Genomic DNA, 13,529 nt, shown 5'->3' on the forward strand with positions numbered 1-13,529 from the left:
CTTGGCAGAATTATGCTTTGCAATCTTTCATTTCAGCCTCTTACTTTTGAATATCTTAGAATATATGCTGTTAGATTCAACTTTAAAATTCAGGGTCATCTTGCTTCTGATATGAAATTCAGCTTTTCCATACCTAAATGTTTTTTAAAAGGAGATGCAGCCAGAATTAGAGAAAACTGAAATACTGAAACTCCCTCTTGCAGCTGATAGCCAAGGAACCGCTACATTTCTCTGATTTTATAACAACAAAAATTATATTTTATCACATAAATATGGTTGGTAAGTTCCTCTTTCATACCTAGTGGCAAAGTGAAGCTAATTCCATGTCACAGGAATCTGGGAGGTTGTCAGAGGGGTCTCTACAGTGCCAACTTCTGTATAATATTTCCCCTGATAAGGTGGAACCTGCTACTGGTCACTTAAAAACCTTTGACGCTTGCAAAGATCCGGTGCATCCCTTAGATGACAAAAAGCATAGAAATTAAATGCTGCTTGATTAAGGCTCTGATCTGAGCAAATTAAATTCTGCCTTCAATTACTGAAATGGCTCATGGTACAGCGCAATCCACATTTAACATACAGTCACAAAAAAGGGCCCAATTTACCCTGCCAAGAGTCTCCCTTTACAGTTGGAACATTTTAGGATTAAAGAAAATCCTTCTTGGTCTAGTCCTTCCTATTTCAAATTAATATACATACCCTTTTTGTTTTGCGCTTTGTATGTCAAGACACTTCTTCTGGAGTCCTTTTTTAGAACTCTTGTGACTAGACCTCCTTTTCCTGCAGTTGGCATTCAGGAGTTTGTTTTTTGGGTTGATTCCTCTTTCTGTAGTCTCACCTGGACGTACATTGACTCCGCTAAAGGAGATCTGATTAAGGCTGACAGGCCCAATATGGGAAAAGAAAATGTCCTGCTCGTCACAAAGATTTCTCACCGTTGCAGTGTGCCAGCCTGGCTTTTCCATCGTTTTTCGGCACCGTGAAGCAGTTCACTGCCGTTCCTCACTTCCCTAGCTCTGTCTCTTCTCTGCAGCCAAGTGAGCAGGCAGTATATGGAGTTGTACAGGTCTTCTGCTCCCCCAGAGTGGCAAAAACTTACCCAAATGCTGCACTCCTGAGAGCAGTGAGGGCTGAGAACATCAGCAAAGTCCATGGGAAGCCCTGCGCTATTAAGATTGCCCCTCTGCCAAAATGTCTTTATTTCGCTAACCTTCCTTTGGTGACACTGTGCATAATAAGCCATTCATGACTTCCCTCAAATCCATTAATGCAATGTTTAATTAAAAAAAAAATCTTTCTTTTATATTTATCTAATATATCTACATATAAACATTAGGATCATTAGCTTCATTAGCATCTGAAAAACTGCTGAGACGCCTTGTTCCAAAGAGTATCACATTTTATCCTCAATTAATCCTAGATCTTGTTCAATGAGTGATTTGTAACATCTAAGCGATTACAGCTAAGTTGCATTTGGTAAGTTATCCCAAACTTTATTGCCTGATGTTGCTCTGCGCGGATAAGACTGTCACCTGCGGGTCTTTTCCATCAGATTTATTCTGAATTGCATCCCTTCTTCTTTTACATATTTACAGCCAATCAAATTTTGAGTCAGCTGCACTTTTTCATTTCTTGCGTGTTACTTCTGTGTTGCTATTAATATGTACAAAATGAACAAGATCAAATCCTGTCCATGCTCAAACACCTTTGTTTCATGTCATGGGTCAGAATTTCCAGCCAGCTTGAAGTTTCTCCGCTCACAAAATCGGGTTTTGGTGATTTTTACCACAGCCTTTAAAAGCTTTTCCTTTGCATCTCTTTTCACACAAAAATTGACTTTTCTGACCGATGCAGTAGGAGGCAGCCATACAGACCAACCACAGCGATCCAGGTCTCTCCAAGGCGCCGGTCCCACGATGGCTTTTCTTTGGGCTGAGTCTATGCTGCGCTTAACCTGCGTTGTTAATCGTGACTGAAGTATTTGTCTACAGTAACTGGAAGAGAGTATCCCTCCTAAAAGACAGGCAAACAAAACCATTTGCATTCAGAGCCCTTGTTTGACAGAAGCCCCCATTAGTATTTCTGTCTTTGCAACCAAACTGAGTTTCTTTTCCAGTAATTCTGTCAATCACATTCTCTCTCAGCAAATCGGCACTACACGACCCTGCCCATACTGCGTAAAACAGCTCTTAAGGGAAATACAGTAGGGAGCATCTCACATTAATCTCTTCTCGGTTATTTGACTGTTTTCCACTAACCTTTTATTCTGCCAAATGTAATTAAATCGGCCGCTTTCCCTACTCTAACCCGTTCCTTCACTGTTTGGATGTTCCCTTCAGTTCATAAGGGTGAAGGCATATACGATACGCAGCTAACAAGAGCCTAGCCAAGCCGCTTTCTCAGAGTGAGGGAAGACTTCTCAGCAGTGAATAACGAATGACACCAGATGAGTTTATTTTGTCTGTGCAGTCAACATGCTTCAGATCCCCCAGACTTCTCTTGTGCTCCTGGCTGCCATCCATTCCAAAACCCACGATCCTGGCTAATTCCTTGTTTTGTTGTACATGCCAGTGTGCAAATATCTGGCATTAGAGGAAATGGTTTGGAAATAACTTTTTTGATTTTATTTTTTTGATGGCTGCCTTGATAGGCTTTAGAAATCCTAATGCTCCTAAAAAAAAAGGGCTGACTGTAGCAGTGGTGCCATGAGCGTGGAATTTCCAGCCTCTCTGCAAAGATTGAGGTGAAGTATAAATTATGAGCAGTGTTATGGATATTTATTGACCTACACTGATCTTCTTGATGATCTTTTTCAATCTTCCAGGCCCACAGAGCTGAAAGAAGGAGGCAGTTTTACCTGAATTATGAAAGGTTTCTCTTCCTGTTTTTAATCAAGCCAGATACACCAGAAAACAAATCAGGCTGATGATAAAAGCAGAAGTCAGACTTACAAGGAAAACAGCTGTAACAGCTAAATGGCTTAAAGCAGAGAAAGTAGGAAAACAGCATGTGGGGCTAATGATGGGTGGTTTTCAGGTTTCAGAATACATTAAGGCATTCTCTCTGTTTATTAAATTGCTCTGGCAGCGTTTGACAGCAAAGGTTTTGCAGATTATAAGAGCACAATGGACAGAACTAGGATTTTTTTCTTCCTGAAGCCTGGCCTTTGGGTAATCATCGAGAAGTTACACACTATAAAGAAGAATTTAGTTTGCACAAGTCCAAAGAAGGTCATCTTTTTAATTAAAAAAAAATCTTTCTTGGACAGTTGTTTACTTTCCCTTCTCTGTGGGGTATGATGGGCATTTTTGGTTTTTCCCTTCTCTCTCTAAACACTCACTACTTTTGTCAGAAAGTGGCAGACACAAACTGGAGGCGGCATCAATTTAATGCTAGCATATTTACCAAAGGGCACCTCTCGGCACTGACAGTTGCTGTGTGACCACCTAGACGTTGAACTATTGCTTGTCCCTGCCTGTCCAAGAAGAGCTGGACGTAATTTCATGCTTTTTCAAAAATTGCCTCAGCCAGAAGTTAGAAGGCGTGCTCCTCGGTGCTGTTTTCAAGTGCTTTGTAAGATGACCTAGAATCTCTGGGGCATAAAGCCTGCAAAACATTGACGTGAATAGAAAGTAGCGTCTGCTAGGTTTGAGTTGTTTCTGCTAAGATACCGAAGAATACTCACTTCTGCGGTGAAGCTCCGTCACCATTGTTACAGTCCACCACAAAGGCTGCTGGCGATGGGTACTTCTGCCACCCTCGTCCTCACAGCATCCGAGTTCTTCAGCAACTAATGGATTTTATTCTCACAATATCACTGTAAGATAAGAAAGTGTTTTCATTTCATTTTGAAGTGTTATTTTCAATTTCTTTGCAGCACAGAAAAATTAAATGACCTACCAAAGGTCACTTGGGGAACGTTTGGGAAAATGCTAAAGAAATCTGGGTCTTCTAACCTGCAGTCTCTAGCCTTAATCACAAGCCTACTCTTTTTTGGCACTGACTCAGTGGCCGTAGTCATAATCCAAATACATTATCCACGATTCATCAGATCTCTTTTTTAATGAAATGTACCTATAGCTCATACCAGCTCAGTGACACCCTGTTACACATCTGTCTGTAGTGACAATCAGAAGCATATATTTCATTTTCCATATTCCTCTTCTGTTTCCTTGTGGACCTACCTCTGTCCTATAATTTTGATCATTGTAGAAGGAGATGTAATACATTTCTAATGAGTCTGTGATTCCAATTTTGGCATTAAATGAGACAACCATACAAGAAGCTTCTTTCCTGACAGTCAGTCTAAACAGAGAAGTCAGTGCTGTCCAGAACTAAAGAGTTCTCATATTTTCCTTAAACTAATTCAAATAAATTCAGAGTTGGTCTTCCTCTTCTGCGTGATTTTGATGTCCGTCCATAGTGCCTGGATAGCCTAAATGGCCTGTGCACATCCCAGGTGCCTTTATGGGAGTCCTTGAAGTATGGAAATCTGTTAGGTCCATCAGTGGCAGCATTAGTACATGCAACTTTTGCACCTAACACATTCTATAGCATGCTGGCTTCTTTTTGCTGCTACTGTTGTATTCATACTTAACTTCTGAAAACAGCCCAGCCCTTATTTTCTGTTTGCTGCAGGCTTGATGTCTCATTTACCAGGACTCAGTCAAAAACAAAGAATTCCAACAAATGTTACGGCCATGTCATAAAAACTCCTGAAACTAGAAAATACTGTCACAGTCTTAAATATAGAGGCACAATCTGGTTTTGTGTGAACTTTAAAGAATGAGATTAATTTTAAAGCACTATTTCAGATAGGAAAAGAATTCTTTGGGCCCAAAAGTTTCTCAAGCAACTACATTCAAGTTCTGACATTCTCCTGCACCCAAAATTCAGCTAAAAAAATTTGTGACCTCTGATCCCCACCCTTTGCACTTCATAATCTAGAACAAGTATCAGGTTAAAGAGAACCTACTTTGCTATTAACCTTGTATACAGCGTTCTTCAAAACATGCTGTCGCCATAAGTGGTGGCCAGCTGGGGTCAGAGCATGACAAACGCCCTGCAAGGTACGTTTGGGTTGACTGACTTTTCTGGTTCTTGTGTTTTCCAGTAGGTCCCCTTCCTTGGGCAGAAGTTTCTTCTTTGAGATTCCTAATGTGTATCACGGCAATGGAGTTTCAGCTTAGGTGTTTTTTCAAAACCGTGAGAGTCTAGATTCAGTGGGTGATCCCTAAGAAATGAAACTCACTCACCCACAAAAAAAAGTTAGACGAAAGTAGTTACAGTATATTACGTTCAAAAGCATTTCTGCTCATGTTTGATACCCTTCTTCCTATGCACAGTATCGCTAGCATCAGGCATTAAGAACATCACGAAAATGGTCCACCAGGATCACAAGTCTGTTGTAAGAAAATACATTTCAAGTTATTTTGATTTGTCTGCTGCTTTCTTCTGGTTTTGTTCTGGTGTTCTTTAGTGTTTGCAGATTATATTTCTAGGCTTACCTTTGTATCCCCAACAACTAGAAGATCGCTTTGTGAGATGAGACTCTCACTCAGTAGCATCATTGCTGGAGCAAAATCGTGACTCTCACAATAAAATCAGGTGGATGAGCAATTCTGTTCAGCTCATATACCTTCCGTCTTGGAGGCTACAGGGAGATACAGCTAGGAGGCTCAAAGGCGTCCTGTATGACTGTAGGGGCTTCTCTGCACCTAGCGAACGCTTAGGAAAGGTTTCCACTTTCACCACCTGCCCTGAACAACGCACAAAAACCAGCCGGGGGCAACGGACACTGAACCATTTTGTCTAGCAGTACTAGGAGGCCGAACAGAGCGGCGTTCTGAAAGGCTTTCTCACCTTCTTTCATTTTATAACCTCTCTGGGATAAAAAGATTATATTCGCTTTCTTTCAGAGAACTTTTAAACACTTCCTCACGCTTTCGTACCAAAGCTAAGTTAACTATTGCAGCAGAAGTTGCTCTGCTTTCACCACACACAAAAAAAGTACTGATCTGGAAAAGCTCAGATGTGCACTTACACATAAGATTTGACACCCACCATGGGAAAAGCGTAAGGAATTGATTGCATATATGCTTGTTCTGAATGGGTTAAAAAAATCTGCAAATCCTAACACGTTAAAATACTATCTTAAAGTATAATAGCTTAAGAGAGAAAATAATGAGCAGTATAAGGTGCGAGGTTGCACATGCTTTTCGGGTCTCAGGTGCTGAGAGGGAAAGTGTTAAAAGTATGACTCGTATTTGCTAATCGCGCTGATAGATGAAATCCATTTGGTAAAGGTCAGTTTTCAAAGCGAGCGTAGTGCCAGATGAAAGCTCTGGGGTTAGCTCGTGGCCTCTGCGCCTTTATTAGTCTCATTTGGCATCTGTTACGTTGATTTATTAAGATTTGTGGAGCACTTCTTCCAATGTGGTTTTGTGGGCGAAAACCTTCTTTGCTTTGGCCGGTGAGTCAGAGCAAACATTCGGATTGTTCCCGGAGTGTTTCCAAATAAATATTTTCCCTCTCCCCTTTTTTATGAGTCGCACGAGCTCAGTGCTGCAGGCAGAAATCCTCCACCATGCGGAGGGTCAGCAGGAGAAGCAGCGCTCTCCCACCCACCTCTTTCAATTGCATTTAAGTTAGGCTTACGGGGGAGTTCAGCAGCGCGTGAGCCCAGGATGGCCCCTGGCACGGGGAGGGATTTCACCGCTCGTGAGCAGCGGAGAAGGGGAATACACCGAACCGCTTTTCACATCCTGCTCTTTCCTAGGCGCCGAAGTCCTGCCGTCCCGGGAACCCGCTTGGTCCAACCTGCATGTCAGGGGCCAGTTCGTTTCACGCTGACACCTTTTTTAAGGTGAAAACTAGCTTAATTAACACATACCAGTTTCCAGGAGAGCAAACTGTGTATTGCTAGAGGAAGAGCAACCAAGGCACTGCCACGCTCCGGAGCGCCGCCGTAGCGGAGAGCTGAGAAGATAAAATACACCGGGAAGGAGCGTGCCTCGCTGGGAAGAAAAGCAAATATAACCCCAGAAAATAAACCTATTCTCTCAGGGCTTTGCTGTTAGGGCTCACGCAGCACTAAGTCGACGGGTTCGTTTTTGAAGCAGGGTCCCCGTCCTTGTCGTAGCGGCGTCCCGGCAGGAGCGGGCATCGGCTCTGCCCGCAGCTGCACCGGCTGCGGAGGCGGAGGTGGAGCAGAGCCGCGTCTTTCCAGCTGCGGCAGCAGCAGCTCGGGCGTTGCGATTCCCGGGCCCGGGTGCGATGTCTGCGGTGGGTGCTGCGTGCATGACATGATGCTACGCTGTGTTTAAGAAATGAAAAGGTCAGGCGATATCAAAGGCTCTGCTCCGCGCTGGCACATAACAAAACCCTCCCCAGCACCGGCTCGGGGGCGCAAGTGAAAAGTGGTGGCTGTTGTGGTCGTTTAGCGCTCGGAATAGGAATTTCTTCTGGAAATCTGTGTTCGTATTTAACTGTGGCTAAGTAGGGAATATGGGCTAAATGTTTTAAAAAGTGTACCTGCAAGCTTTGCTTAAATGATGGCTATTTAGGTCAATTTGAATAAGTATTTCTGCTAGAGTCAAGTGAATGGTGGGGTGGAGGGTGTATTTGTGTATTTGTTTTCAATCGGATTTTCCTGACCATAGTGCAATATTTATTACCAGCATGTTCGTGGGCCGGTGGGTGACCTGAACTATCTCCTACCAACAAAAGTGAACATCAAAACTTCATTGGCCTGTAAAGAAATGATTTAGAAAATAAGGAGGAGGAACATCCCGTATTTTTCTCATTGGCATTCACCACTACTGCTAAAGTGAGGGGAGATGGCAAAACACATAAATATAAAAGAAGATGTGAGGATAGCCATGAGAGGAAATAGGATTTTTTTAACAGCTTTAGATTTTCTATATCTCCTCCACCAGTAGATTCCTACTTAATGCATCCTACAGCAACATCTTTGTAACCTTATTTGCTTTAACAGACATGATGCTAAATTTAGCTAGTCATACATTTCTCAGGAAGTGGTAATTAATTGGGCAATATTTGTACAGAGCTTTGAAAATGTAGGACCTAATTTTGCAAACCCTTTGTCCATAATGCAGATTAATTTAATCACGTAATTACCACGTTTCTGGACTTTGGCATACAGTTACCCAGTTCGTGTGTGATTTATAATAATTGCATGTGTAAACCAGGAATAGTCGTATTCCTAAAAATATTGTGCATGCACATTTGAAAATCGGGATCACAGCACCTCATTACTACAATTTGATTTAAAAGCTATCTTGCTCTTTTAGACCCTCTTTCTGAATGCGATCTACTTTTGTTTCTAACCTCTCAGCAGGAGTTTGTGCAGCTCAGTGGGGCATTTGGAAGGGGGTCTTCCATGGCAGCCTCTGTCTTGATGGGGAGAGCTTCCTGCAATAACTAATTTTGTTTGCGGCGCCTAGTGCTTTCTTTGTGACTATATAACTTGCTGGCTCAGTGTTACTGATCTGTGTTAAGTCTTACACTGTTTTTATACAAACATACTGTGATGTTTGAATTGAAAGGGGTTTTATTTTTGTCCTTCCTCAAAAATTGTTTGTACGTAAAGAGAGATCTGCTATCTGCTTTAGCCCAATTTAACGTAATTTCTACCTAGACCAAAAAGATTTTATCCCTAATTTAATTTATTCTTTTGAATATTTTGCTCCCCAGACCCTGCATTAGATAGTTGCTCCGGCACCTTGCAGCTTTAGCGGTGAAAGACCTACTAATTTCCAGCCTAAATTTATTCATGGCCAGTTTATACCCATTTGTTCTTGTGTCAACATTGTCCTTTAGTTCAAACTGCTCTTTTGCCTTGCTAGTGTTTATCCTCCTGCTGTATTTATAGGCAGCAATCATATCTGCTATGAGCCTTCATCGTGCTAGACTAAACCAGCCAAGCCCAACCGTCCTCCACAGCATTATCATCAGAGCAAACATATAGTAACCATTTCATTTCTCTAGTTTGGCCCATTTTTTATTCCATGCTGTAGTTTTTGCCCTATGCTATTTAAAATGTCACTTTTGTAAAAAAGGAGAATATGAGAATTATTCCGCATGATGAAAACCCCATCAAGAAAATGTCTCATATGCTTGAAGGCATGAGGCTGCTTTTTTTTTTTTTTTTAATAGTCGTAATGATAGTAATAATAGTAGGATAACAAACTAAGATGCCCCGGAGATGTTGTGACAAATTGGAGGGACATGTTGAAATTGAAGTTGATTGAATAGTTCAATAAAATCAGCTTAATGCACAAAAGCAAAAAGGTTAGCTAGAGAAAAACAAAAAAAAAATCAGTAATTTTGTATCTGTTGGGCCCAATCTCAGTGAAGACTGAATTAGATACAAACCAAAACAAGATACATAGCAGTGCCACTCTTACATGGGCAAACTGTAGGCATTCAGTTGAAATTGGACGTGGATGCCAACTGAGGGCCATAATGGCTCAACAAATCTCCATCTACTTCCTTTTAGGTGTTTTTGTGTTTTATACAACTTTACATTCCAGCCAAGTTAATGCAGATTCTCCATTTCAGATTTTACTATTTGCTCTAAATGCAATAGATATATCTTCAGCTGATGGAAATCAGTGCAACTCTAGCGATTTCCCTGAGGTTATGCCAGCAGTTCAGCTCTCACTGTGTCCCTGGTTGCTCTGGCTGGCGCTGCTATCCTGAGATGTGGTGCCCATCGCAGAAACGCGTCCGTTCCAGGAAAGATCCTGCTTGGATACGTCCCTCACACTTTCTCAGGAGGCTTGGACTCTCTGCGCTCTCTCTTACATGTACCCTCTCTTCCCATTCTTATGAACAAGCTTTTTGCGGCTGATGTCATTTGTACATATCTGATTTTGGGACATTTTCATTTTTGGCTTTGTATTATCTGATTGCAATAGTCTCTCTTTTAAATTTAAGAGAATTTAAAATTCTCTTGTAAATTCTGACTTTGTTTGGGGTATTTGGTTAACACTGGGCTAAGATGCTCAGAGAAAGGCATTTTGTTAAATAAACAAACTTCACTGTACGTATGAGATTAGTACGACAGGGTCTTTGCATACCCACACATGCGCATGCATGCATATAGAGTCAGAATATATATAACACCATATTTGTTTATGCAGCAAAATAGTGAAATTAACTTTTAAAGGAGACTTTCTAGTGCTTCCCCTCCTCTTCTCCAAAGTGATTCATTTTCCAGTGGAAGCGCAGCCTGAGAACTGAATGAAGCAAACTAAAAAAGAGCTGATGTCAGTGGGAGTTTGGCAGGCGAGATCCCAGTATGAATAAGTACCGTATAGACTGAGCGTGACCTTCTCCAAGGTCTGCAGCCAGTTCTCGGAGTTCAGATTAAAGTTTGCGGAACGGTGCCACACGTTCCCGAATTGCTTTTGACACCGCGGCGGAGCTGCCTTTGCCGTGCCCTCGCCGCGGGCCGGGCGGCGAGACGGGAGCAGCGAGCGTCTCCGACGGTCCCGGCTCGTGCCCGCGGCTCCACCTGCACGTGGCAACCTCCGAGCCCGGCGACTAGAAAGAGGGCAGTTTGCCGACGAGGTGAAACGGCGAACGGCGAAGTTGTTAAGAAAGAAACCCCCCTGCCGAGGGAGGACGTTTCATCGCCCGCTTCTTTGAGGGAAAGGAAGGAAGATCTTTTTCTTTCCCCACGGTAGCTGCTGAAGCCCGGAAGCTTTGACAGTGACGGGCGACAGCTATACCGCCAACCGGGCGACGCTGTGATTTACGCGGCTCCCTCTCACCGCGGTGAGGAGCATTAGAGGTGGCTTCGCCGCTGACGTGCGCTTTTGAAAAGCAGTCTCTAAGGCGGGCTTCCAAACCGTGTTTCTAATTTATGTGGAACCTGGCTGCCACTGTTTTTTACATCTCTTTCCTCCTCCTATGATTTAAACCTAATTCAGCTCACAAGCATTTGGGCCATTTGGAAACACTTATATCGCTCTCCTAAATCCGCTGTAAGAGAGCAAGAAGGAAAAGCTAAATACAAGATAAAGGTTACATTCATTAGTAAGGACACATCAGCCTTACAATTTCTGCGTGCTTTACAAATAAAGTAATGGATAGTATCTTTTTGTATGATAAAAACGGGATAACGATAGTTTTCTCTCTCATGTTTTACTATACAAGGTTACAGGAGACATAATGGAAGTTCATTGCCATAATATATTCCAGCTGCAAGGCGCTGATGGATCCTTATGTGTGATGCCATGTCATTTAGCAGGTTAATATCTGTCAGTTAAAAGTCCTGGAATCAAGATAAAGCTAAAATTCAGGTCTCTGTGTTATTCCAGCAACTCAGAGAGAATTAAACTACTCACAGCACTATGAGAATATTTATATAGGGGCAAAGAGACCTAATTGACCTAATTCTCACATTTTGAAATGTCAAAGGAGCTGCATGTAACAGCAGAAAAAGAAAAGAGCAGCCCGTTCCCCGGTATCTGAACGGGATGCCAAAAGCAGGATGCAAGGTAGCGAGCCGGCGGCTCCGCCAAAGTCTTTCCTCCCATTTAACCCCCTCCGCCGGGCTTTTTACAAAGCTTTTCCTGCATGACATTTCTGCCTCCTATTTCCGCATCCCTGACACTGGCCTGCATCCCAGGTCGCTCCCAGGATTGCGCCTGGTGCCTCCCAAGCAACCCCCGCACTGCCCTCCCCTTCCTTCTCCAGCTCTTCTTTGCCCTAAATCGGACTGTTTTTGACTGGATCCCTCCTTGGTTCTTTGCACATCACTTTGGCTGCACGTGTTTCAGGACAGGAGCTGTGCTTTCCCACCTGCTTGTAGTGCTTTGTATACTATTAGCATGATACGTGCAGACATCAAGAGTAAATTCTGCAGATCCAGATGAAAATTTATGGTTGAGGCCAGTTTTGTAGATTAGGAGGCTTTTCTCAGTGCGGGCAGATATTCATAAGTAAAGAAGCCTCCCAGGGAGATTTACACACATGCAAGCTGAGATGTTGCTCTCTCCTATGTGTTATTTTATTCAAATTTGTTTTCTAGCTTCATTGACATACAGCATAAGTGTCTTTTATAAGAACTTTAATGTCTGATATTTTGGCTTGCTCTGTAAGACTTTGATAGCCAAGTTGTTTGGGACATTCAGGAATTTAAAGTAGTTCAGTTGAACTTTTGTCTGTTATATTGAAATTCTTTTTCATACTGGACTTACTTTGCTTCTTATTTACCAGGACTGAAACACGGGGAGTATTATAAATATCAAAATGCTTTGTGGGCATCAAGCTGCATGAGCAGAGCTAGCTGGAAGACTGCTAGGCAATATTGCTAGCAATTTTTGGATGTAATGCTTCTGGTGATGTTTTCAGTGAAAACAAATTAGCCAGATTTTTACCAGTTTTCAGAAGACAGAAACTAATGTTGCTAAAAATGCTTAAAAGTTAGCCAGAAAGTCTGCTTCAACCAAAGATTTTTGCCCATAAGATTTTTCTTTCTTATAAAACAGGTGATACCACCAGTCTATGCAAAAATGCCTTCAAAAGTATGATAAAAAAAATTTATCTGTCTTTGCCGTTAACATTTTGAATCCAAATAACTTCTTAGTCTGCCTTAAGATTGCACTTGTATAAAGGGAAATAAACCAAGGCTTTTTTTACAGGATGCATTTTTGTTTCTCTTCTTTTTTTTTTTCCAGAAAGTTCAGCAGTATATAGTCATCATTCAAGCCACAGATATGGAAGGAAATCTTAACTATGGTCTCTCAAACACGGCAACTGCAATCATTACGGTGACGGACGTGAATGACAACCCGCCTGAATTCACTAGCAGCACTGTAAGTCTCGATACATCAGCACAGCGGCGCGCGGACACACAAGGTGTTTGCAGTGCACGGGTGTTTATATCAGTCATCTGTCTTTGCCGGTTTGGCAGGCAGCAGGAACTTGACAGATAACTGTGGAATAAGGACTTTCAGAGAAAAAAGGGAAAAAGAAAAAGAAAGATGATTCATGAACTAGCAAAACTATTTGGCGACCAATTTTACTGAGGTACTAAAGGAGCTAAAATAATGTGGCTAACAGACTGTGTCTGATTGCACCAAAGAGGATACAGTTGTTTCACAGCAATTGGCTGTAGACATATCAGAGTTATTATTACTTATGAGTGGAATCCTAAGCAGTAAGAGATTTGGGGGGTTTAGTAGCTTGGATACAATTTCAAAGAAGCAGTAAATACTCTAAATGGTAACGGTTATTCGGTAAAATTTATATTTCACTGATAACTATAACAGATGAATTTCTGTGCACCAGCAGTAAATGTGTAGGCATACTTCACTACATCTGTTTTTAATCAGTTTAAGATCTTTCTTATATGAGTGCAATATTTCTCTCTTCCATTCTTATGTGCTCCTAGTCTTTATCATTGGGGAAGAAGGGGAAAAAAATAAAGAGATTGCAAATGACAAGCTCTTGAGCTGATTAAGATGATAGTGAAAAGATAGAAGGTGAAATGAAGT

At 42.0% G+C, this 13,529-nt stretch overlaps 1 protein-coding gene across 1 annotated transcript in view; it reads left to right on the forward strand.

Annotated features, from left to right (window-relative positions):
- CDH4 (cadherin 4) overlaps positions 1-13,529 on the forward strand; it is a 467,566-nt gene that overhangs the window by 408,575 nt on the left and 45,462 nt on the right. The window contains exon 8 of the mRNA XM_067307737.1: positions 12,711-12,848. Within this exon, the coding sequence (XP_067163838.1) occupies positions 12,711-12,848 (138 nt within the window). The remainder of the gene's footprint in view (positions 1-12,710; positions 12,849-13,529) is intronic.

The sequence above is a fragment of the Apteryx mantelli genome, chromosome 18, assembly GCF_036417845.1.
Source record: "Apteryx mantelli isolate bAptMan1 chromosome 18, bAptMan1.hap1, whole genome shotgun sequence".
Classification (NCBI taxonomy): domain Eukaryota; kingdom Metazoa; phylum Chordata; class Aves; order Apterygiformes; family Apterygidae; genus Apteryx; species Apteryx mantelli.